The following is a 26,353-nucleotide window of genomic DNA, read 5'->3' on the forward strand; positions in this document are numbered from 1 at the left end:
GTGCTGTGCATAATCCCAAACAAAAGATCATGCAAATTTAGTTCTCTTTGGCTTTGGAGAACTTTAAATGCATTAAAAAAAAAAATGCTGGGGCACAATGAGTAAGGTGGGGAGACAGTGACTCAAGATGCAGTTTTAGGGATAGACCGGGAACATTCGGAAGACGTTGAGGCTTGTGGGTTCTGTTCTCAGAGTGATAAAAATGCTTTTCAGTGGTTTTTAGTAATTCAGCAGTTATGTGCTGATGTGTGTTTTACGGAGATCCCTTTTGTCACTGAGTGGAGGGTGCATTTAGGAGATTGGTTTGCAGTGGGGCGAGGGGAGTGGGGGCGGTTCCCTGTGATCCAGACTGTACTGAGGATGAGGAAGAGGGTGGGTTTGGAGGTAGGATTGAGAGAACTTGCTGGTATGAATGAAGAAGGAAAGTGAGGAATCAAAGATGATCCCTGCTTTTCACCTTGAGTAAAAGAGCTGATCTTCACTGGGGTGAGAGAGAGTCTGGGGTCAGGAGATAAGAACACACCTGGGGGGAGAGGACTTGACTTTGCTTTAAGTGACTCACCTGGGGGAGGGGACTTGACTTTGCTTTAAGTGACTCACCAGGGTCATTAAGAGTCTAGGCTCTGAAGCAGAAGGCTGACCGTGCAGTGTATTAAATGTTAGCATGGGCTAGTTACTACCTTTCTGTGTCTTCCATTCCTCCTTCTGAAAAAGTGGTGATCATAGTTGCCTCACGGGATCATTGCAGTGATTAAATCAATTAGTGCATGAAAAATGCTTAGAATGGGGTCTGGCCCATAATAAGTGCTCAGTATATTTTGCTGCTTTACTAGCCATTCTTATTTAGGTATATTACAGTTGAGACACGAGCTGTCTTAAAGTGCAGAGATTAAAAAGGTGGTTGGTTATGTGACCCTATAACCCAGAACTCAGATGTCTGGGCTGATACAAATTTGAGGACATCAGCCTAAAAATGGTATTTATGTTAAGGACATAGTAAAGAGAAAAGTAAAGTGGTCCTGGATTGAGCCCTGTAGGAGCCCCAACAGTAAATGTCAGAACATTATATTCTCTTGGGGTTTGGAACCTCTCAGACTGAGACCTGCTCCTTCTCTCTATTTTGAATAACCCTGTTACTCTTATGGATTCTCCCAGAAAGGCTAATGAGTTCCATTAATATTAAATTAATATCTCTGCCTTCCTTCCCCTGAGCTAAAAGACTATGTAAGCTATAAATACAATGTTTGATTGACATTTAAAAACAAATGATCTTTTACCATTGCCAGTAGCGGGATTTCCTTTTCTAAGGTAATTGAGGTTAGAAAAAGAAGTGTTAAATGATATGGCTATTGTTCTCTCTGAATTAAACAGTAACAGTATATGCCTTGTTCTAATTGCTCGAGACTAAGCTGGGTAATGAGTTTCTGACCGTATAGGCTTAATTTAGCTGTCTTCAAAGGCTTGCTGGTACTTAAGACTTTAAAATAGTAATTGTTCTCTAATGTCCTGGATATTAGTTCCAGTGCATTTGAGGTCTCACTCATATTTCATATATTTGAAAAAAATGAATGAAGAGTTTGTAATTACGTTTAGGACTATCAGTCATTTAAATCTCATGGTTATAAAAAAAGGTAGAGAAGAGTGGATATTCACTTGAGTGAATCTTTTTTTAACTTCTTTCCTCTTACATTTCCTTTTCACATGTTTTGATCTCCTTTTGAAAATAAGTTTGTAAGTAAAAGTTCACTGCGTTTGACAAGGCTTTGTATATTTAACTCACAAATAGTCCTGGAAATGGGTACAATCAATTGCTTTAAATTGTGCTTCAAAATTATGGAATATAGCAATTTTAAGTTGATACCTTTTTGGAATGGTGGTGGCCATCTGAAGATTTTATCCAGAAAGACAAAGCAGGAATAATGTTTCACTTTTCCTTATGATATTTTCCTAAAATGATCTGGTAGAAGATGTATTATTTAAATCAAAATGAGGCATATGGGAGAATCCACTGGGATAAAGAAAGAAAACATGAGGATTTCTCTTAAAAAAAAAAATCTGGCCCTTTAACATTTGTATTTTTATATATATTTTATATAATGTAAAAGTATTAGTGATAATACATATTTATAATTTATGAATGTATATTTCTTATGTGACACGCCCATCCCCTCAATTGTCTCTACTAAGAATGAGTAAGGAACTGTCATTGATCAGAGGAAACAAAGGAGATACGGCTAAATGTAGTATGGGATTCTGGAACAGAAAAAGGACAGTAATAGGGGAAACAAGTGAAATTCACCTAAGTTTTGTAGTTTATTATAGCATTATAGGAGTGTCAATTTCCTGGTTTTGATCATTACTCTGTTTTTGATCATAAATGGTTACTATTAGGGGAAGCAAGATGAAGGGTATATTTGAACTCTACTGTTTTGTTTTTAAAAAAAATTTTTTTTCTTAAAGTTTGTTTATTTTTGAGAGAGAGAGCAGAGGAGGGGCAGAGAAAGAGGGAGACACAGAATCCAAAGCAGGCTCCAGGCTCTGAGCCATTAGCACAGAACCCAGTGCGGGCCTTGAACCCACAGATTGTGAGATGATGACCTGAGTCAAAGTCGGATGCTTAACTGACTAAGCCACCCAGGAGCCCTGAACTTTCTACCGTTCTTGTAACTTTCCTATAAGTCTAAAATGATTTCAGAATGATTATAATCTATTGATTTAGAGGACTGAAGGATAATGATTGAAAAGCATGTATGTGTAGCACACTATATTAGACACTCATAACTTATTTTGGGTAGAAGTAGGCTTTGTAGCATTTCATTTTATTTGTGAAATTTTAGTGGATTGGCAAAGAACTGTGACTGGAAGTGTCAGGACTGTGCAGAGTGTCAAACAACAGATCATTCAAATTAATTTCTGATTAATTTTGCAGCAGATTGGTCTTTCTAGTCAAACTTAGTTTTATTTACCAAATGGACACACCTGACCTAAGGAAGGAAATGGCCATAAAACTAATCAAGAATGGATGGTTACCACATATGGCCATCTGATTTAGGATAAAGACACCACTGCACTTACTGGAGAAAGGATGAGCGTTTTGATAAATGTCCTGAGTGTAATCAATCAGGGGAAAACGGGTACTTCACAAAAGAAGATATCCATATGACCAATAAGCATATGAAAATACTCTCTGCTTTATCAGTTGTAAAGGAAATGCCAGTTACAAGCACAGCAGTGAATCACTGCACCCCTCCAAAATGGCCAACATTAACAGAACTGATAATACCACCTGTCCATCAGGATGTGGGACTATTGGAGCTCCCAGGATGTTTCTGGGAGTGTAAATCATACAACCACTTGGGGAAAACTAAAGCTGAACATACATCTATCTACTCTGTGACCCTATAGTTCCATTCTTAGATCTGTACCTTGCAGAAAATAATGCTTGTGTCCATCATAAGCCATTTATAAAAATGGTCATAGTGGCTTTATTTATAATAGCCAAAAATTGGAAACAGTCCAGATTCCCGCCAATGGTAGAATGGACAGAAACAGAGTGATCAGAGATGAAACAATACAAGCAAAAGGAGTGATGGGGATTCACTATACTTTTCTGGGTGTTTGAAAGTTTTGATTAAAAAAAACTAAGAAATGGAAAAAAAAAGAACAATCAACTAGGGCTTTCCATATGGCTCTTGGCACCACAGTGTAGAGCTCTCCTTGCCCTGTCATTTGGAAAGGGCCCCAGGCTGCCTACCTGCTGTCTATTCACATACCCCAATACAGGCTTGGCAGTCAGTCTACACAGCTTGTCCACTTGTGCATAAAGATCCCAACAGTCTTGAGGAAATAGACCTGCATGTGCAACAGCAGGGGAAGCCGGCCCATAGGAACCATCCTAGCCCTTTATTTTCATCCATCCACCTTCCCAGTCTCTTATCTATGTATTTATCTTTTACATCACATGACTCAAAGGGTTGCATATTCTATGCTTTGACTATATCTCGCTTATTTTTTTAGTGTTTATTATTTGTTTTTGAGAGAGGGAGAGGCTGCGTGAGTGGGGGAGGGGCAGAGAGAGAGGGAGAAAGAATCCCAAGCATGGGGACATGGGGCTTCATCCCACGAACTATGAGATCACAACCTGAGCCAAAATCGAGAGTTGGACGCTTAACCAATTGAGTCCGCCCCTTGCTTTTTTTTGCTTTTTTTTTTTTAAGGCTACTTCCAACGAATATTTTCAAGAAGACCTTTTGTAATGATGTAGTTGTAAGAAGACCACTAGGGATAATGAAGGGACGTGGAAAATCAAGGCCAGCTATTGTTATCCCTAAACCTGAAGGAGGGGTAGGTAGGAGGCTGTGGTTACTGGAGTTGGGAATGAGAGACCCCTACAGGGTTAACCTCCTCATTAGGAACAGTGACCTCAGGTCTAGGCCCACGGCCAACCCAAGGCAACATCACCTTCCCTCTGATCTCCTGTCTAGGCTTCTCGTTGACTGAACACCACAAAAACCAGAGGGTAAGGGAGGCTGCTGATGAACCATGCACGTCTGCCTTCTGGGGCAGAGAACGGACTGGATGGTGAAAGGCGAGTGGAAGACTTCTGGTAGAGTCATTCACCTGCGTACCTGGATGTTCCTCTTAACCAAACTACTTTGCTGGGTGCGCATTTCTCCCCTTTGCCTACAATAATAAAGAACTTTGGGGGCGCCTGGGTGGCGCAGTCGGTTAAGCGTCCGACTTCAGCCAGGTCACGATCTCGCGGTCCGTGAGTTCGAGCCCCGCGTCAGGCTCTGGGCTGATGGCTCGGAGCCTGGAGCCTGTTTCCGATTCTGTGTCTCCCTCTCTCTCTGCCCCTCCCCCATTCATGCTCTGTCTCTCTCTGTCCCAAAAATAAATAAAAAACGTTGAAAAAAAATTAAAAAAAAAAAAAAAAAGAACTTTGCCAGGTGTCTTTTTAAAATTGGATACGTGAAGCCTATAGGTTCCCTGGATTCATTTCAGGTCCCAGCTTGGTCAGAGGCTGAGTAGGAACTAAGTTAGCTCAAGCATCCAGTGTTCTTCCTTTTGTGTTCTTTTCTTACCTGTAACTTCTCTGATGACGCATTTTGTTGTTGGCTGTTGTTTGCATTTTAATGTGTTTGAAATCAGGATGTGATTTACCATGCAGCATGGATTTAGTTTGAAGATCTTGTTTTTTCTCCAAATCTTTATTTTGAAAAAATTCAAACCTTTCAGAGAAGTTTTATGGACAGTGAAGATCCATCTTGCTTTTTCTTTTTTTATTTAAGTTTATTTATTTTAAGAGAGAGAAGGAGGGGCAGAGAGAGAGAGAGAGAGAGAGAGAATCCTAAGCAGGCTCCACACTGTTAGCACAGAGCCCAGTGTGGGGCTCAAACCCACAAACCATGAGATCATGACGTGAGCCAAAACCAAGAGTCAGACCCACTGAGCCACCCAGGTGCCCCATCTTGCCTTTTTCATTAATAATAATTTGGAGTTTTTCATTCTTTATAGAATTATCTCTTACTAAATAGCGAATAGGTATAAAACAGTATTTACAAAATACCAAACAATGGTACAAGTACTTATGTACTCATCACTCGATTTAAGACACTGAATTTTAGCTTACTTTCGAAAGCGCACTATGTGTCCCATCCTGATGGCATGTTCTTTCCTCTGATCTCAGAACTAGCCTTTCTGCTGAATGGTTGATCATTCCTTTGTGTTTCTTTATAGATGTCCACATAGATTTGTGTCACTAATTGATCTGTTGTTTAATTTTCATGCTAATAAGCTTTATAGAATAGATTCATGCAGTATGCCTACTTCTGAGACTTGTTTTTTCAGTTTTACTGTGCTGATGAGAAAGGTATTCGGACACTTGTTAAAGATGGTAAGGAAGACTTTACCCAAGAGGAGTTTTGCAGTAGGCAAGAGGTCAGACTCAACTACCTCTCCAGCAAGGACAGGTGGAGCATTGTCACCAAGGAGCAGGTGGGGGGTCAGTGGATGGAAAATTACTGAGAGGAAACATCAAAGCTGGGGAGATTCTTGCTAGACAACTCTAGACAACTCAACAGGATTCTTGCTGAAAGCAGACCAGCATGGCAAATTACAGAGGCTGGGGGATAAGGAAATTTGATCAGATTATCAGGGTGATCAGATACTGAGGAGAGGGGTTTTTAGTAAGCTGACTCAGTAGGATTCTTGCCAAAACCAGACTAAATGGGCCATGGGCAGGACCCAAGGTGTTTGGTTGGAGGAGAGAGTCGTTGTTATGTGTCTACATGTACCTGGGGAGACCTTTCTGCTAGCAGCACCCAGTTGCAAGAGAGTCTGGGAAATTCAGGTTTTTAGCTTTCTAGCCTCTGTAGAATAGGCAGACACACTAGGTGGGAATGAACACTCAGTGCCAATTCCCCATGTCCTCAGCAAACATGCTTTAGTATATGGTGAACCTGACCCGGTCCTTCTTTTTCAGAAATCTTCTGACCATTTTTGCTTATTTATTTTTTCGCATCAGTTGTCCAGTTCTCAAGCAATCCTGTTGCGAATTTGTTAATTACAAATGTTAAACTTACAGATTAGTTTAGGGGGAAGTGATACCTTATATGTTGTATTTTGTCTAGTTACAACTGTTTAAAAAATGGCTTTATTGAGGTATAATTTATATACCATAAACTTACCGATTTTAAATGTACAAGTCAATGATTTTTGAATTTACAGAGATGTGTGCAATGTCTGTTAAATGTCTGATTACGGCTTACAACTTTCCAGTTAATACACATCTCCTTCAGCATCCATCAGTAATATTTCCAAAAATTTTCCATATAGATCATACATGTTTTTATTTTTTATTAAAAATTTTTAATTCCAGTATAGTTAACATACAGTGTTATATTAGTTTCAGGGGTACAATATAGTCATTCATCACTTCCATACAACACCCAGTGCTCATCCCAAGCATACTCCTTAATCCCTATCACCTGTTTCGCCCATCTCTCCACCCCCCCCACCCCACCCCCCACCCCCCCCCTATCCATCAGCTTATTCTCTAGAGTTAAGAGTCTGTTTCTTGGTTTCTGTCTCTTTTTTATCTCCTTTGCTTGTTTTCTTAGCTTCCACATATGAGTGAAATCGTATGGTATTTGTCTTTCTCTGACTGATTTATTTCGCTTCGCATTATGCCTTTTGACTCCATCCATATTGTTGCAAATGGCAAGATCTTATTCTTTTTCATGGCCAAATAATAGTTTATGTATATGTATACACACACACACACACACCACATCTTCATTATACATTCATCTATTGATGGACAGTTGGGCTGCTTCCATAATTTGAGTGTTGAACGCTCCAGTAAACATAAGGGTTTTGAATTAGTTTTTGTACTTTTGGGGTAAATATCCTGTAGTGTACTTACTGGATCATAGGGTAGTTCTATTTTTAACTTTTTGAGGAACCTTCATACTGTTTTCCAGAGTGGCTGCACCAGTTTGCACTCTCACCAGCACTATACGAGGGTTCCGTTTTCTCCACATCCTCACCAACACTTGTTTCTTGTGTTGTTGATTTTAGCCATTCTGACAGGTGTGAGGTGATATCTCACCGTAGTTTTGATTTTCATTTCCCTGATGAGTGATATAGAGCATCTTTTCATGTGTCTGTTGGCCATTTGTATGTCTTGTTTGGAGACATCTTTTCATGTCTTCTGCCCATTTTTACATTGGATTATTCATTTTTTGGGTGTTGAGGGTTTTTAAAAAAATTTTTTTAAGTTTACTTATTTATTTTTGAGAGAGAGAGACAGAGTGAGTGGGGGAGGGGCAGAGAGAGAGGGAGAGAGAGAAAATCCCAAGCAGGCTCCACACTGTCAGCACAGAGCCCAGTATGGGGCTTGAACCCACAAAGTTTGAGATCATGACCCAAGCCAACACCAAGAGTTGGACGCTTAACCGACTGAGTCACCCAGGTGCCCCAAGGTTTTTTTTTATATATAAAAATTTTTAACTTGATTCATTTATTTTGAGAGATAGAGTGAGTGGGGTAGGGCAGAGAGAGAGGGGGAGAGGGAGAATCCCAAGCAGGCTTTGCACTTTTCAGCGTGGGGCCTGATGTGGGGCTTGAACCCACAAACCGTGAGATCATGACCTGAGCCGAAATTAAGAGTCAGACGCTTAACCAGCTGAGGCACCCAAGCTCCCCTGGATGTTGAGTTTTATAAATTCCTTATGTATTTTGGGTACTAATCCTTTATTGGATATGTCATTTGCAAATATCTTCTCCAATTCAGTAGGTTGCCTTTTAGTTTTGTTGTTTCCTTCACTGTGTAGAAACTTCTTTATTTTATAAGAATTTCATACAAATGTTAGGATTATTCATTCTAGGTCTGTGAAAAATGCTGTTGGTATTTTGATAGGGATTGCATTAAATCTATAGATCATTCATGTTTTTAATTAAATTTCTTTTATTTCCTTCTCACAGTCTAGTCATGACATCTTGGTTCTCCAGTGAACATAATCACTAATCACACAAAAAAATGTAAATGCTGTTTATTGCTTTTTCTGTTTTTATATAGAGACTTAACTATATCAGTATACATCTCAATATAAGCATGTAGCTGGCAGGAACTAATTTCCTTATCTTAGATTCTGTGAACTTGACATTTTAAGTAAGTTTACTGAATTAATTAGTCCTTCCTAACTTTTTTATGGCTCATTTTATTATTATTATCTTAAAGTGTATTTATTTCCTTTGAGAGAGGAGAGCTCATGAGCACAGGGAAGGGGGAGAGGGAATCCCAAGCAGGCTTCGCACTGTCAGCACAGAGCCCAACGTGGGGCTCGAACTAACAAACTGTGAGATCATGACCTGAGCTGAAAATCAAGAGTTAGAAGCTTAACCGACTGAGCCACCCTAGTGCTCTGTGAATTATAGCTCAGTTAAAAAAAAAAAAAAAAAAAAAAAAAAAAAAATATATATATATATATATATATACACACACACACACACACATACATACACATATATATGAAAACAACCCAGCCAAAATAACCATTTCCTCCAAAAAATTCTTTTTTCCCCTTGTCTAAAAGTAATCCTGCCCCTCTGACCTCCCTTAGCTCTTCATCAACGAACTCCTCTTGGATTGTTCCTTCCCTTCCCAGTTCTGATGCTCAACATCAGAACAGAGGTTATGTCCTGATGGTGTCCTCACAGTGTTTATCCCATATTACACACCTATTGAGTGTTTATGAAATAAATTTTGAGTTTAAGAATAAAGCTGTAAATTAGCATGTTGCCAAAAAACTCTTCTGTCTGAATGTACTTCAATAAAAAGTTGCAAACAGTTGTCACACATTTATACAAAAAGTGTGTTAGAACCTTCCTTCTGTTTTAATGAAATAAAACTAGTGCCTTATTGTTTCTTCTTCCCCAAACTTTCAACCTCAGAACATGGGACCCCATAGTAGGGACTTGAACCTGGGTGGTTAGGGCTTTATATTTTGCTTTCAGTAGGTCATATTGTTGCTGTGAATCCATCTGAAAATAGTTCTCCTCTAGACCTAAGGGGTGAGAATATACTCCACAGAGTGTCTGTTTTCATAAATTGCGGTGCCAGGAATGTGGCCAAAATGACAGAAACTTGAGACGTGGCAGTGACTTATGACTAAAGAAGTAAGATGGGTACATGAATGAAGTAGTTATCTAGCTAGCTCCAAGTTTTATGGGAAGGAAAGAAACCCAAGAAATATAAGGGAAAGTGGAATTAGAATATTTATTTAAAAATATATTTTTATAATGTTTGTTTATTTTTGAGAGAGACACAGAGCATGAGCAGGGCAGGGGGCCGAGAGAGGGAGACAGAGTCCGAAGCAGGCTCCAGGCTCCAGGCTGTCAGCACAGAGCCTGACGCCGGGCTCGAACCCACCAACCATGAGATCATGACCTGAGCCGAAGTCGGATGCTTAACTGATGAGCCACCCAGGCGCCCCATAGAAATTGAATATTTAAACAAAGACATTTCATGAAATCAAGGCCACTAAAAAAAAATGAAAGAAATGATTTGAATCATTATATGAAAACACACATATACACGCACACCTACATACACCTTTTTTGTATCATAGGCTAGCATAATAATGTTGAAAGAGAAATTGGGGAAGTTGTTTGCAACATTTATGATAGACAAAAAGGTAATATTCTTAATATATTGCAAATTGTGTCAGGCAGAACACTTTCAGTTACAAGAGATTGAAACCAACTCAAATAGGAAAAAAGCAAGAGGTTTGGGTGATTAAGAAAAATATTAGTCTCACCAATAATAGAAAGAAAATTAGAAAAAAATAGAGACGCATTTCTTTTTTTTTTTTTAATTTTTTTTTTTAACGTTTATTTATTTTTGAGACAGAGAGAGACAGAGCATGAACGGGAGAGGGTCACAGAGAGAGGGAGACACAGAATCTGAAACAGGCTCCAGGCTCTGAGCTGTCAGCACAGAGCCCGATGCGGGGCTCGAACTCACGGAGTGCGAGATCATGACCTGAGCCGAAGCCGGACGATTAACCAACCAAGCCACCCAGGCGCCCCAAGACGCATTTCATAGAACTCCGTTATATGCCTTTTTTACTTCAGTGATTGACTATCAGAAAACATTATCTAATTATGCCATTTGTGGCCTGTGGTATAGCTTTTCTTAGGATCCTTTTCAAATTAGAGCTGCATTATTGAGGCAGGACGTTAATTTAGGGAACAGTGTGAGGACAGTGTGTCTGACTGGGTTGCTACTAGGAAATAATGTGCCAAGAATAAGTAAAGGGTGGGGCACCTCGGTGGCTCAGTTGATGGAGCATCCCACTTGGGTGCAGGTCTTGATCTCACGGTTTGTGAGTTCAAGCCCCGTGTCGGGCTCTGTGCTAGCAGCTCAGAGCCTGGAGCCTGTTTTGGATTCTGTGTCTCACTCTCTGCCCCTCACTGGCTCACGCACACTCTCTCTCTCTCTCTCTCTCTCTCTCTGTCTCTTTCAAAAATAAATATTTAAAAAAAATAATAAGTAAAGGGCATCCATCCTGTCACCGACCAGTACTGTTACTGATTTTGAAAATCTGTACGTTGTTGTTGGAACTGTTTCCTCTTATCTCTGACGTCATTAAAAGGAATGAATTTTAATCCCTCAGAGTTACTCACGTCCACCAGGGTGCACTCACTACACACTCTGTCAGAGGAGCCAGCATGTGCTCCAGATTGCTAGGAGATAAAAGGCGTATTAGCCTGCTTTGTCTTCTCTGCTCTGTGTTTTTATTTGATTTACACTTTGATTCTACCTAAACTATTTCACATGCTTGTCATATATTCAGTCCGGTCGGTGTGGTTGGTATAATCATTTGTACGAACAGAATTTTGAAAATTTCCTCATCTCAAATTATCTTTTTTTTTTTTTTATGGTAAGTAGTATCTCACTATGAATGGTAAAAGGATATTCTATGACTTTTCTCTTACTTTTGTGCTTTTTAAATTTCTCTATCTTTTTAACAAGGTTTTATTTATTTATTTTGAGAGAGAGAGAGAGAGAGAGAGAGAGAGAGAGAGAGAATCCCAAGCAGGCAGTGCAGAGCCCTACACAGGTCTCGATCCCACGAACCGTGAGATCATGACCTGAACTGAAATAAAGAGTTGGGCACTTAACCGACTGAGCCACCAGGCACCCCTTTGCCCCTAATTTCTCTTCTTAGAGAAAGAGGTAAATGTAAACATTTTTTATAATTATATGAGATTTAGTTCTGGAGTTTCTTTTTACTTCAGAATAGGATATGCAGGCTATATTAGTGTTTTTTAGGTTATATTAATATTTAAAATGTTTGAATACAACCTTGAGTTTGTATACCTAGAGTCTCTTTTAAGATCTGTGAAGTAAAGAATACCCTATAAATGGGCTGGCTTCCATTAATTTTTTTTCTCATTATAAAATATGCTTGTACAGAATTTGGAAACCATCTCAGTAGACAAAGAAGAAAATAATAAACTTCTGCCTGAGTTCCGGTTTCAGAGATTGCTATAAATTCTCATAGGTTTTGCACATAGCAAGTACATACCGACCTCCAACTCCTTTTAGGGAGGCTGCATGGTTTTCCTCCCCAGCTGGGTAACATCCCGGCAAAGAGTATAGACTCATCCTTCTTGGGGAGAATATCCCATCCACCGCTTACTAGCTGGGCAGCCTTGGGCAAGTGACTTGCCTTCTTCTAGTCATCTTTTTCTAAAATGCAATTATTAATAGTACTAACCTTTTAGGGTTGTCCTGAGGATTAACATAATAACACAGCGCCTACTTCACTGCGGAAAGAAAGCACACATATAAGTGGGGACCGTAAAAGCAGACAAGGGACGTTCCACGGTGGTCATAGCTTTATGTAGGAACGGAGAGCCTGATAACCCTCATGCTTCATATGCAAATGGCATGCTAGAATGCATCCACGTGGACTTACATATGTGTGTGTGTGAGAGACTTTCCCTTTGCTGTTAAGGAGTTAAGTCTCTCAGCTTTTGTTTTGCATATAAAATGCATTCAAGTTTATTCCCCTCACGATCCTACAAGAATACCGTAGGGCATACATGAACTTCCCTTGTAGGTATCTCTTCCCTCATAAGAGGGAAAAGGTAAGCCAATTTAACATTAAAATTATAAACTACAGGGGCGCCTGGGTGGCGCAGTCGGTTAAGCGTCCGACTTCAGCCAGGTCACGATCTCGTGGTCCGTGAGTTCGAGCCCCGCGTCAGGCTCTGGGCTGATGGCTCGGAGCCTGGAGCCTGTTTCCGATTCTGTGTCTCCCTCTCTCTCTGCCCCTCCCCCGTTCATGCTCTGTCTCTCTCTGTCCCAAAAATAAATAAAAAACGTTGGGAAAAAAATTTTTAAAATTATAAACTACAAAATCTGTATGTATACTTTAAAGAAATTTTTAAGTACTGGCTAGTACTGGTCATCCTCTGAGGCTTTCATAACCGTATCTTTTTTCTTTTTTGAGAATGAAATGTTGAATTTATTCCACTACATCCATATAGATTAATCTCAGGAACCTTCCTTTTAAAAATTTTAAATATGGCAGATGGTCTTTGTTGATATACCTGCGTTGCTGTCCTAGAATGTACTTTTATCCAATTCTTCTGTTTGTAAACCTCCTGCCTAAAATGTCCTCTCCTCTCTGAAGCTGAGGATGCGGAGAGGATGGTTCTAGAAGTGGGGTGTTTTCCTTTGGAGGATCACCTGTAGGAAGCAATCGGCCACATTGGTTCATTGGTCAGTATTGAAAGCTGAAGAGGAAGCAGCAGTCTTAGCAGAACCAGAGATTTGAAATCCAAGAGCAGGACTAGTCACAGTTCAGCCTTTTGGTGCAAATACTGTCTTAGCGAGTTTCATAACTTCTAAGCCTCGTTTTGCGGTCTGCTTGGTGGGAGCAATGTTGTCTCAGAGTTAAGAGGACTAAATGAGATATGCATGAAATGCCTCAGAAACTGCCAGCACCATACAGATGCTTTACTGCATGGGTTTTTGCACCGTCTTAGCTAGTGAGAATCCCACAGAACTGCTTTAGAAACCCAGTCATATGAGGGGGGCCCCTGGGTGGCTCAGTCGGTTGAGCATCCGACTTCGGCTCAGGTCATGATCTCACAGCTCTTGAGTTCAAACCCTGCGTCGGGCTCTGTGCTGACAGCTCGGAGCCTGGAGCCCGCTTCAGATTCCACGTCTCCCTCTCTCTGCCCCTAACCCACTCGCATTGTCTCTGTCTCTCTCAAAAATAAACATTAAAAAAAAATTAAAAAAGAAAGAAAGAAAGAAAGAAAGAAAGAAAGAAAGAAAGAAAGAAAAGAAAGAAAGAAAGAAAGAAAGAAAGAAAGAAAGAAAGAAAGAAAGAAACCCAGTCATATGTACTAATCTGAATCTCTAGGGGTGTGGGACTCCTCAGTGACTCAGTTAAACGTCGACTTTGACTCAGGTCATGATCTGACAGTTCGTGGGTTTGAACCCTGCATCAGGCTCTGTGCTGACAGCTCAGAGCCTGGAGCCTGTTTCAGATTCTGTGTCTTCCTGTCTCTCTGCCCCTCCCCTGCTCATCTTCTGTCTCTCTCTCTCTCTCTCTCTCTCTCTCAAAAATAAATAAACATTAAAAAAAATTAATCTGAATCTAAAGACATAATAACATGACCTCTTGAATAAATGTTCATTTAGTCCCTGCTGTGATATAGGCAGTGTTCTAGATCAGCACTGTTCAATAGAAAGAGAGTACAAGCACATATGTAATTTAAAATTTTCTGGAGGCCACACTTAAAAACGTAGACCCAGGTGAAATTAACTGTACTACTTTTTGTTTATTTTTTTAATCTTTATTTTTGTAATTTTTTAATATTTACAAGAAAGAGAAAGAAAGGGAGACAGATTGTGGGTGGGGGAGGGGCAGAGAGAGGGAGACACAGAATCCGAAGCAGGGTCCAGGCTCTGAGCTGTCAGCACAGAGCCCGATGCGGGGCTCGAACTTACGAGCCATGAGATCATGACCTGAGCCAAAGTTGGATGCTCAACCGACTGGTTTGTCTTATTTAACTCAGTATATCCAGAATATTTTAGCATGTAATCAGTATAAAAATGATTGAGATATTTTACATTCTTGTTTTTTTTTTCAAGTTTATTTATTTTGAGAGAGAGAGAGAGAGTACGAACAGGGGAGGGTTTGAGAGAGGAGAGGGAGAGAGAATCCCAAGCAGGCTCTACGCTGTCAGTGCAGAGTCTGACCTGGGGCTTGATCTCATGAGCCGTGAGATTGTGATCTGAGTCATAATTAAGAGTCAGACACTCAACTGACTAAGGCACCCAGGCACCCCAAGATATTTTACTTTTTTTTTTTTTTTTGTGGTAGGTTCTTGAATTCTGGAGTATAGTTTAATCTTACAGCACATCTCACTTCAGACTGAGCACGTCACAGGTGCTCGGGGCCCACATGTGGCTAGTGGCTCCTGTGGTGGGCATCTGTCCCCTTCTATATGTTGGGGTTGCAGTAGTAAAGAAGATACAGAAAGTTCTTGCCCTCAGGAAGAGTCCTCTATCAAAGAGAGACTGATAATACACAACAGGTATAAACAAGATCATAGTGATACGTGCTGTAAAGAAAACACGACATTGGTGTGGGAGGAACCGGAAGTAGGATGAATACTCAGGGAAGAGATGTTGGAGGTGTTGATGTTTGAGCTGAGGTGCGAATGATACAAAGGCAGAGCTAGTCCTATGGTACTGGGAGTGAAGGTGCCCCAGTCAGTGGGATTTACAGGTGCCAAGGCCCTACAGTGGGGTGTTCTCTCTGCACTTAATGAACCGAGTGGTGTGGCTGGATTGTAGTACGTGAGAAAGTGTGAGGAGATTAGAGAGAGATTAGGCATGCTCTAGAAGAAATTACAGACATAAAGGCTATGATAAACTGAGATTTTATTTTAAATGTGAAGCCAGTGGAGGGTTTTAATGGGGGCATAAGACACACATGAGTTTATAAAATACATGTTAGGCACTCATGCTTAAAAAAATGCCTAATTTATTGTATATCTAATTCAGTGGACCAGATGACCAAACTTTTTTAAAAAAAATACCTGTAACGAAGATCGCTTTGCCATTTTCAAAATAAACTTACGCGTAAGTCAGTATGTTATCTGTAGACATTTTTATGATTCAGGGAGAACTTCTTTGGACACATTATGTCCATTAACTATCATCTTCTCAAATTCCTAAAGAGCTCCAAGTGGTTTACTTCGTATAAAGTTCTCACTTATAATTGGTTTATAAACAAAATGCCTTTGACGAGAGATGAAAAAATGTTGAAACACGGGGTGCCTGGGTGGCTCAGTCAGTTAAGCGTCTGAGTCTTGATTTCGGCTCAGGTTATGATCTCATGGCTTATGAGTTCAAGTCCTACATTGGGCTCTGTGCTGACAGTGTGGAGCCTGCCTGGGATTCTCTCTCTCCTTCTCTCTCTGGCTCTCCCCTGCTTACACCTTCTCTCTCAAAATAAATAATATAAAAAAAATGTTAAAACAGTGGATCTAGTACTGATTTTCTTTTTTTCTTTTGGCAGACATGTGCATTGCGATTGCAATTTCTCTTCTCATGATCCTGATTTGTGCAATGGCTACTTACGGAGCATACAAGGTAGGCAGCCTTGAAATAAGGGGCTGGGCTTTTTCCTTGATTCCTTACACTTGTAACCTGTGCAGCTACTTGTAAGAAGGAAGAAGTGATGAGTCTCAGTTTCCTGTAAGAATCTTTGGAAGTGTAAATCTCACATTAATATGATGTGGATGGAAAACCAGTGCTGTAGTCTCAGAAATGTCCAGAGGCTTGTTTTTGACCACCGCTGTCTGGCTTGTCAGTTGTCATGACCTGGTTTATTGAATTTCTTGTCCTCCATTTCCCTTCAGATCAAGAAAGGTTTTGTCTGAATTGGAAAGAAACCATATTTTCTCACGTGGAACACATTGACGTTGTATTTTCTGTCCTATTTAGCAACGCGCTGCCTGGATCATCCCGTTCTTCTGTTACCAGATCTTTGATTTCGCCCTCAACACCTTGGTTGCCATCACTGTGCTTGTGTATCCGAACTCCATTCAGGAATACATACGACAGCTGGTATGTGGCCGTCCCCACCACGGTTCCTTCATGAGGGAAACCCGCAAGTCAGGGATCGAGACATCAGCATACACACACTTGTGATTTTGTGTGTCTTTCACTGGCTTCTGAGTTACTGATTAGAAATTTTTGAGTGTTGTCTTAAAGATGAGATTTTTGGTTTCTTAGAATGCTTGTCAGGACAACATAACCTCTGGAGGTAGATAAGTAGGGGCTGTAGTGACTCTATGAGATGCACCTACATAAATCAATAAGCTAGTTACTAATTATTATTTTTATAAGATGTAGTTTGCTCAGTTATTAGCGAAGGATAGCATTTTGCCTCTGCTGTTGTATGGGAAAAGTGGAACTATACTATATGCTGGTTCCCAAACTGATTTGACCATAGAACCCCTATCTTCCTCAAGTATCTTTTTGGGACAGGTTTTCTGTTAAATGTCCTTTGTGATCATCTGAGCAAATGCGGTGGGTCGCTGGGTGTTCAGAAGCTTGTGGAAGGTGTGAGATTAGAATACTTCTGTGCCTTTACATTTTTAGCCTTCATTTTTAAAATTGTGAATGTGCCTTAAAATTTAATTTCTTCAAAATCTTAGAATGTTTTAAAGGGGGAGAATGTTCACTCTTTGGAAGTTTGCATTGTCTATGAGCTCTGGGGAAGGAGCAGGGTTTTTCTGGGATGGGAGATACAAAGCTGAGGATTTCAGGTGACAGGGGAGGCCAAGAGGAAGTTCAGTGGAAAAGAGAGAGATGGAGCAGGGGGAGGAAGGGAGGGAAGGAAATGTGGCCTCAGAAGTTTCCAATCTTAAGGCAGTCATGCCCAGATCACGTAACTAATACTTAGCAGACCTCGCATGAAAAGCCTCCAGCGTCTTGCTCCTTAAAAGCATTAGGTTGTCACTGTTATGGTTGTCATTCTTTTTAGTAATAACTTATCCTTGGTTTAGATAACAGGTCCAGGGGCTCCTAGGTGGCTCAGTTGGTTAAGTGTCTGACTTTGGCTCAGGCCATGATCTTGCAGTTCATAAGTTTGAGCCCCGCATCGGTCTCTGTGCTGACAGCTCAGAGCCTGGAGCCTGCTTTAGATTCTGTGTCTCCCTCTCTCTCTGCCCCTCCCTCTCTCTCTCTCTCTCTCTTTCTCAAAAATAAATAAAAACATTTTTAAAAAATTTAAAAAAACCCCAGCAGGTCCATGTTTCGGTAGCCTGTAGTGTCAAGAAAAATTTTGTGTGTTTGCCACGTGTGTTTTTTTGCGTATTTTCCACGTGTATTTCCTAATTGTACGTTATCTCTTGTGGTACAGCTTGAGTATTTCTGCATGAGAGGGTTTCTATATAATGAGCAGGTTGTAGAATTACCTTTTTCTTTAAGGACTTGTGTTTTTACTCTGTAATGAGGACCTAGTGCTGGGTTCCTAAAGTCAACCTTGGAAGTGTGCGGGAAGCATGATTTCAGCATAGCCTGTCACCTTGAGGGGCTGGTAAAGGGGGTGGTGCTGAGTTAGGAGACACTATAAGACAAGCCCTGTGGCAGCCCTGTGACTGCTTGAAGAGTGTCCTGTGTGCTCCGTCCTATATATTGCAGAAATGTATAAGGTGCAGGCAGGCGTTTAGAACACTCAGAATACTACCTTGACTTTGTTATACCCCACATTGTTCAGTCACCTAGCCTTAGAGCTGCCAGTGGTAAAATGATAATATCGGGGATACTGCTGACAGTAATCATAGTATCAGCAAAAAAAAAAAAAAAAAAAAAATCACCGTCTACTTTTATTTGTAATTACAAACCAAATAAAACAAGTGTCTTCAGTCTGTTCTACTTCAAGATCAGTCTGAGTTGAAGTGGTGAGGCTTATGGATTATCACGATGCTTAAGGATGATGTTAAAGCTCCAGTGACAGCAAGGCCCCGCTGACAAGCTGAGATACAGGAGTCTGCGGGGACCGTTATCTGAGAAAGCTGGTGGAAGGCACCCACTTAATTCTAATGCCTGTTCTGTTCATGTGGAGTCTTGTAAAGTGCAGCTAAAACAAGTTGTGGCTGTGCTCTATAGGCCTTAACTGGACGTGGAAACCACGCTCGCTTTTCTGGAGGAAAGAGTGTAGAGATGTTTGTGGAAGGAGTCATAAACTTCCACTTTAATCCTTTTTTTTTTTTTTTTATTAGACACAGAAACAATATGATTTCATGTTGGTCTTGTGAACCAGCACCAAGTTGTTTTATTCTTACCTTTAAGATTAGTACTACAAAAACCCTTCCAGTCTCCAAGGGTAGGGACCAGTTTCATGAGCTGATCACAAAGAATGATACAGGTTTTATTTCTTGGGTATTTTGCCCAAAGCGAAAGGAGACTGAAAACCAGTTGGTGATGTTTCCTGGGGGCAGGAGGAGTCGGGCACATGAGTCATGGGTTTTCTTTGTATTCTTTCTTCACATTTGGAACCTTTTTGTTATGTCTCAGAATACTGCTCATGTGGAATCCAAACAGTTATGGTCTAAGGTGATGAAGAAGAGAGGAAAGCTGCCTTCCACGCACACTGACCCAGGCCGGTTAGAGGAGGGCTTACCCCAGGCGGAGCAGGGGCTTCATGGTGGGGCCCCGTCACCCCCAATCATAGGGGCAGGTTTGGGTCCTCCTGAAGGGACTTCTTTGACCTGATACTTCATCCGTATGGTCAGATGGTAGGGCTCGGTCTTTGGTTTTTAATGCTGTAAATACCTACTAGTGTAAAAGATTTGCTCTTTGAAGAGAAGCAGCATTAGCAAAAATACTCTGTATAAATAAAACAGGATTTTAATAGTTTTTCCTCCTTGCCCTGTGCAAGCCCTTGAGAGTGGTCCAGAATTTGCATAAAATCTAAATGTCAGAGGTATATATAGACTACTGACTTCTAACTTTTTGGATCATAGGAGGCAGTGTTACATTTTCAGGTCTCATTTAATGAACCTTCCTCTGATTTTTCTTTTCACGAGTTATTGCCTGAATTATGAGTACACTGACCTCTCCCCACAAACCGTTTGTTACTCTTTAATTAGTAGAGGTAGGCTAGAAAGTTTGTAGGGGTCTTACATAATAACTGTCTGCTTTAACTAATTGCTTTTTAATAAGCATAGCTGGTGAATGCCTAAAGAGTATAATCCTGAATAATTAATGAGCTTTGCTAATGAGGCACTTTTTATTTGCAGCCTCCTAATTTTCCCTACAGAGATGATATCATGTCCGTGAATCCTACCTGCTTGGTCCTTATTATTCTTCTGTTTATCAGCATTATCTTGACTTTTAAAGTAAGTGTGAATATCTTACTTACGGCTTAAATATTATTAAATGTATTCATGAATGTTGAAGAATTAAGCAAACATGTCAGTTTTTTTTCTTGCTTTAGATTTCTGAACTGTTTTATCTCCTAACAATTCTGTTCTTCCTCTTATTTATATGAGAGTAACAGTAACCACACTTCCACAGGCCAACCAAGGGTTATTCCAAAATCCATTTGAATGGGAATACATTAATGTTATACATTAGGTTGTATGTCTTATATACTACAACAGCCATTACAATGTCTGTGTGCACTTTCTTTTGTAATTTGTTTTTAAAATGTAATATATTTTGAACAGTGTTCTCTAACCATCTGGTGTATGAATTTATCATTATTTAATAAATTACTTTTTGTTGGACATCAAGACAGTTTCTACTTTTTCACTTGTTAATAGTGCTGCAGTGAATATATTTTTTTAAATGTTTATTTTCAAAAGAGAGAGAGAGAGCAAATGGAGGAGGGGCAGAGAGAGGGAGACAGAGGACCTGAAGCTGGCTCTGTGCTGACAGCAGACGGCCTGATGCAGGGCTTGAACTCACAAACCATGAGATCATGACCTGAGCTGAAGCTGGATGCTTAATCGACTGAGCCACCCAGGCGCTCCTGCAATGAATATTTTTACTTCATCTTCAGTATATTTATTTCCTCAAGATACATTTCTTAAACTTAGAGGGTATGCGTAGTTGGAGGGCTTTTGATAGGTTGTCAAATTGATCTCCCCCCAAACTGGGTGACTGACACCCTGTCAGCACTGTTTCCCCCACCTCAACAGTTGAGTACCAGCTCTCCTTCTTCATTTTTGTGAACCTGATGGTAAAAACATCACTATAATTAGTGCTTGTGTGCTACCAATAAGTAAAAATTTCTAAATTGTTACTAGACTTTGAACTTTTAATCCTTAACGTCTCTCATTGTGTTTATTTTGGTGTAAACTTACCCAGTTCTTAAAAAAGCAAGCCTTGGGGCATTTGGGTGGCACAGTCGGCTAAACATCTGAGTGTCCAATTCTGGGTCTCCGCTCAGGTCGTGATCTCACAGTTGAGGAGTTTGAGCCCCGCTTCGGGCTCTGTGTTGACGGTGTGGAGCCTGCTTGGGATTCTGTCACTCCTTCTCTCTGCCCCTTTCCCACTTGTGCACTCTTGCTCTCAAAATAAATAAATAAACTTAAAAAAAATTTTTTTTAAATAATCAAGCATCAGTAAGCTTGAAGAAGCCTCATTTAGGGAGAAAAGTCACTTCAAGCAGGTAATATGATGAAGAGGAGTAGGGGATTATTTGTGTCTACATTTTCCCCACGAAACTCTGAATATGTTGATGTTGCCCGTGTAGTTCAGTGCTTCAGGTTTGGGCCAATTTTATACATGGATTTGGAGGCTTTACCCCTCTGTGTGGTTCTGCTCCTCTCCCAGCCTTCCGGCTGTGCAGTTAGCCCCAAACATTGTCCTTTGCCACCCCAGGTCACCCCTGTCACATGCAGAGTTGGCAGCACCCTCTGGCAAAAGGTCACCAACTATGAATCCTCTACTCCTGGCAGTTTGTCTTTCACAGGTAGACTCTTTAGTTTCTGCCTGCTTTCGGTCCCCCCACCTACCCTCCATGCTTTCAAGTTGTGCACATGTCTTACTCCAGATTTTATCATTTTTGCCTGAAGGAAGGTTAGTCTGACCAAGCCGCTTTCTGCCATTACCAGGAGCTCAGAGGCTGGGACCTCCGAGTGCTCTTGAAGGCATTTTTACTTAGTAGGCATTTTCATTTGTACTGGAAATGCTTGGAGTTGTTGAGTCTGATTTAGCTTCTGTCACTGCTGCTTCTCGCCGAGTGGCCAGAGCCATGGTTTCCTCATTTAATAACTAGCAATAATGGTGAAGAAAACATTCTGTACAGTGACTGTGAGGTTTAAGTGCCCTAATGGATGGGAAGGTGTGTCATTCATTCATTTTCTCCGTAAATATTTATTAAGGGTATTCCGTGTGCCAGGCTGTGTTCTAGGTACTGGGATTTGGTCGTGAATAAGAACAATTTCTGCCCGAGGGTGCTTTTATAAATTGCAAAACACTTAGTTATCATTATGATCTAATAAAAGGCACAATACAAATCTGCCTCCAACCTGTGGGAAATGTGTACTTCTCCTAATATTTCGTTACATACATATCTATTAACTAGACTGCATTTCCTTGGGAACGTAGACTATGCCTTCATGTTTATATTCCGCTTAGCACTAAGCTGATGCCTTGCACGTAGAGACTCAGTAATGATTAAATAAATATGAGTCTACATGTTGTGACTTCACATATCAGTTTACCTGATCAGTGGCTCTCATGACCTGATTTCACTGTTACTGTTTAATAAGATTAATCACCACACTGGTTCCCTAGGAGCCCAAACCAGGACGCGTAGTCCGTTTCAGTCTGTTCCAAGGCCACAAAGGGAGCAGTGCTTACCACCTAGCTCTGCAAATACATGATGGACATGATTTGTCAATGGAAGGTTATTTGGGAAACATATTAGATATTTAATTCTCCTGAAGTTGAATAAGCTTACAGAAATGTCAAGAAAGAAATAAGATCGCTGAAGTCAGTTATTGGGTTTTTAGTGACAATAGGCCAGAGGTTTTCCCCCCTGTTGGAGTGTTGAGTAAGTGAATGCACGTGGTGTTGCAGGGGGCCCTCGAGAATGCCGCCTGAGCTTGTGAAGTCCCAGTCCCCGGGCACTTCCCCTCTGCTGTTCAGCCTTTCTGTTACAGATTTGTCTTTGCAGGGGCCTCACGTTGTCTTAAAGAATAGCTACAGTTCACTGCTAAAAAAATGGATGAGTAGTCTTCTTACATAACACATAACTGATATGTCCAAACATTCTTTCTTCTTCATTTGTATTGGAATTCCCAAAAAGTCTAAGGCTTTTTTTTTTCCCACTAAAGAAACAATGGCATTACTGAGTAAACTGAAGCTTTGAGTAAATTGAACATACTGTGTACGTTGTTCAAGAAATCTGCCCTTCCTCTCTTTCTCATTGTTGATATCTGGTTTCAGATTGTTGCTGTCCAGGAACGTGTTGTAAAACAGCATTATACATTTTCATCCTAACATCCTCACGGCATACTTAAATATAAGAAGTAATCACCATTAAGTATGAATGCAGCTTAAGACAGCATTCTGAGTATACGACAGAGTGTTTTATCTCACTCTTCCGAGAAATGTTGACAAGCACCCCTTTCGTCCTTAAATGTCTTCTTTTATAACAAACAACTTTGTTTTATACAAACAACTTTGTTGCAGTGTAATTCATGTGTTGTAAAAGTCTCCTATCAAAAGGGTACAATTCGGTGGATCTTAGTATATTCATGGAGTTGTGTGAACACAGCTCTGTGGTTAAGCAGCATAACTTTAGAACATTTTTATCACTCACCACCCCCTCCCCCTGGCAACTACTAACCTACTTTCTGTCTCTGTAGATTTGCCTGTTCTAGACATTTCATGTAAATAGAATCATACAGCATGTGGTCCTCTGTGACTGACCGTTTTTGACTCAGCGTAATATTTTCCAAGGTTCATTCGGGTTGCAGCGTATGTCAGAATTCCTTTCCTTTCTATGGCTGAACACTGTTCCATCATATGCATGTACCACATTTCATCTACCTCCTCGACGGTTGATGGATATTTGGGTTGTTTCCACTTTCTGGCTATTACAAATAATGCCGCTGTGAACATTTGTGCACAAGATTTTGTGCAGACACATGTTTTCATTTCTCTTAAGGATGTACCTACGAGTGGAAGTGCTGGATCATATGGTACCTTCTTTAACCTTTTGGGGACCACCAGACTGTTGTCGAAAGCGGCTGGACCATTTTACATTCCCATCGGCAGCATACGAGGGTTCCAGTCTTTCCACATCATTACATTTTTTGATCAAAGAATTGTACAGCTAGAAAGGGATTTTGAAGTCCTTTAATCCAGTTCCAGGTGATTGGAGCGGAATGCAAGCGGCTCATAGTCTACATATAACACCTCCCACGAGCTCACGCTTTATTCCTGGCTCCTGACATTATTTATTCATATCTTTATTCGAGACTAATTCTAATTATCTTCTTTGGATATTTCATTATGAAAATGGGAAATGTTTTAGTGAATTTTATTGACCATGTAGCAAATTTATGTGCTGTGAACGTTTTTGAAAAAATTAACTTGTGTATGACTTGTTTAATCACGTATAATAAAAGTAAAATAAAGATCCCAAAGACAGAGAATTAAAATGTGATGAGAAATGGGTTAATAAATTGACCTGTGACACTGGGGGCAGTAAATGTTTGTGGCCGTTGATCTTTCCAACTACCTTTTCTCACAGATTCTCTCGCTCTTCCCTATCCCCCCCTCCCCAGCCCCCCACTGCCTTCCGGGGTGGTGTGATAGAATAAGCTATAGCAGCACCCTTTGGCAGAAAAGTACCCAACACTTGTAATTTTAGAGACTTTTTGGTTTAGTAGAGTTACTATGTGCACATACTAGTTATGTAAATAAAAGTTTTGTAATGGGGGGGGGTTATTTAAAATCGTCTGAAGTTCAAATGAAAGATCTAATAGTTATTACTCACTTACAGGGTTACTTGATTAGCTGTGTTTGGAACTGCTACCGATACATCAATGGCAGGAACTCCTCTGATGTCCTGGTTTATGTTACCAGCAATGACACTACGGTAGGTGCAAAGTCATTTAATGTGGAGATTGCCATATTATGTGACAGCTGCTAGATGTTTCTAGTGTTTGCTGTGATCTTACTGTTGTTGACACATACTCATGAGCTGCTTAGTCATCAAAAGATTCATAGTTGAATGAAATGTGTTTTGTTTTCCTTATAGGATATTAAAAAACCTAGGTGGCTCAACTTCTGGCTTATTTTTAAAAATATTACAGATGGATAATATATGTGCCTTCCCCATATTTATGTATCTTAAACTTGAATTATTAAACCATGGTATAAAGTTCTAGGTATCAGTTCTGCCTACTATGACTGTGTGCTCTCACTTGAGAGAGAATTGAGAATGTGAGTTGAAACCTAGAGAAACGTGACTGTACAGAGAGAGAAAAGAGGGTGGCAGAGGGTCCTATGTTTTTAACTCTTGTTTTGCTTCTGGTTGTTCATACTTAAAATTTTTAAACCTATTTAATAGGATTGTGGAAAACATGATTTTACTGGAAGAGTCCTCAAAATCATTTGTACTTTATGGAAATTATCTTAAACTGCCTGGCTCATAGGAAAAGTGTAAGCCCTCTAGATAGGAACCTGCCTATGTCTCCATCGAATTTGTACTCGGCACAGTGCCTGACGCAGTGCTCGGGACAAGTGCGTGCTCAAGGAGCAGTTGATGCAAAGGTTGGTGATGGATGACATGAATGTGTGGGATGGCTTGTAACAGATGGGATTGGAGGGGACAGAATGGACAGGACACATGGAAGGGTAAATACAAATGGCGTGTTAGGTCTAAACCAGAACAGAGTTTTATATTTTGTTTTGGTTTTTAAATTGTGGTGACTTACTCACCTTGTGACCTTACTGAAGTGATTTAACCTGTCCCTGACTCGACCTCCCTGTGTATAAGATGGGAATAAAACAGTATCGTGCTTTATATTAAATATATAGGTACAAGCTGATACACTGAGAACTATGTGGGATTTCTGAGAGAAAGCATGCTGTATACGAATCGTTTTCCTAAGTGCTCACCAAACATTTGTTGAGTTGACGCATGTATGTGTGAGCAGTGGTTTAACAAGAGGCCATGGTCAGGTGCACGAAGCCCAACATACCAGATGCTGAGAGGCCCTTTTGTGGGGGGTGAGGTGGGGATGGGTCCTGCAGAATCCTATGCCCTGATTACAGTAAACACATGTTCTGCTCAACCCTTTAAAGAATTCCTCTTGGGTCAGTAGTCTCTTTAAAGAAATCGCTGTTCGTAATTATCATAATTTTGATAAAATGACTGGCTTAAAGAATTTTTTCCTTCTCTGAGTTTTTGAGTACTTAGTTACCTGTAAGTTTCTTTTTTCCTGCCCTTTCTTCAAGAAATCCCAGAGTACATTTATTGTCCTGCTGATCTAATGAAAAATCTAAACAAAGTTTGAGATTATTGAGTTTGAAGAACCAATAAAGTTGCTAAACAAGCAACCTCATCCTTAAATATCATGATGTATGGGACTTACAGAACTTTGAGAAGTATCTCAGAGAAGATAATGCCCGTACTGCACGTGTTTGTGTCGATACACTGTCAGTGGTGGTTGTTTTTTCAGTGCTTTCCAAAGAGTGGTATGTATTCTTAATAGAAGCAAGGTGGAAGGACTAAAAGGGTGCACGTTGTATAGATATACCTTCAAATCCAAGGATATT

General features: G+C 40.3%; 1 protein-coding gene across 1 annotated transcript in view; it reads left to right on the forward strand.

Moving 5' to 3' along the window:
* The window catches only part of LAPTM4B (lysosomal protein transmembrane 4 beta), a 78,314-nt gene that overhangs the window by 31,527 nt on the left and 20,434 nt on the right, over positions 1–26,353 (forward strand). Inside the window, exons 3-6 of the mRNA XM_042973069.1 lie at positions 16,116–16,189; positions 16,544–16,666; positions 19,849–19,947; positions 24,573–24,668. Coding sequence (XP_042829003.1) covers positions 16,116–16,189; positions 16,544–16,666; positions 19,849–19,947; positions 24,573–24,668 — 392 coding nt within the window. The remainder of the gene's footprint in view (positions 1–16,115; positions 16,190–16,543; positions 16,667–19,848; positions 19,948–24,572; positions 24,669–26,353) is intronic.

The sequence above is a fragment of the Panthera tigris genome, chromosome F2, assembly GCF_018350195.1.
Source record: "Panthera tigris isolate Pti1 chromosome F2, P.tigris_Pti1_mat1.1, whole genome shotgun sequence".
Lineage (NCBI taxonomy): Eukaryota > Metazoa > Chordata > Mammalia > Carnivora > Felidae > Panthera > Panthera tigris.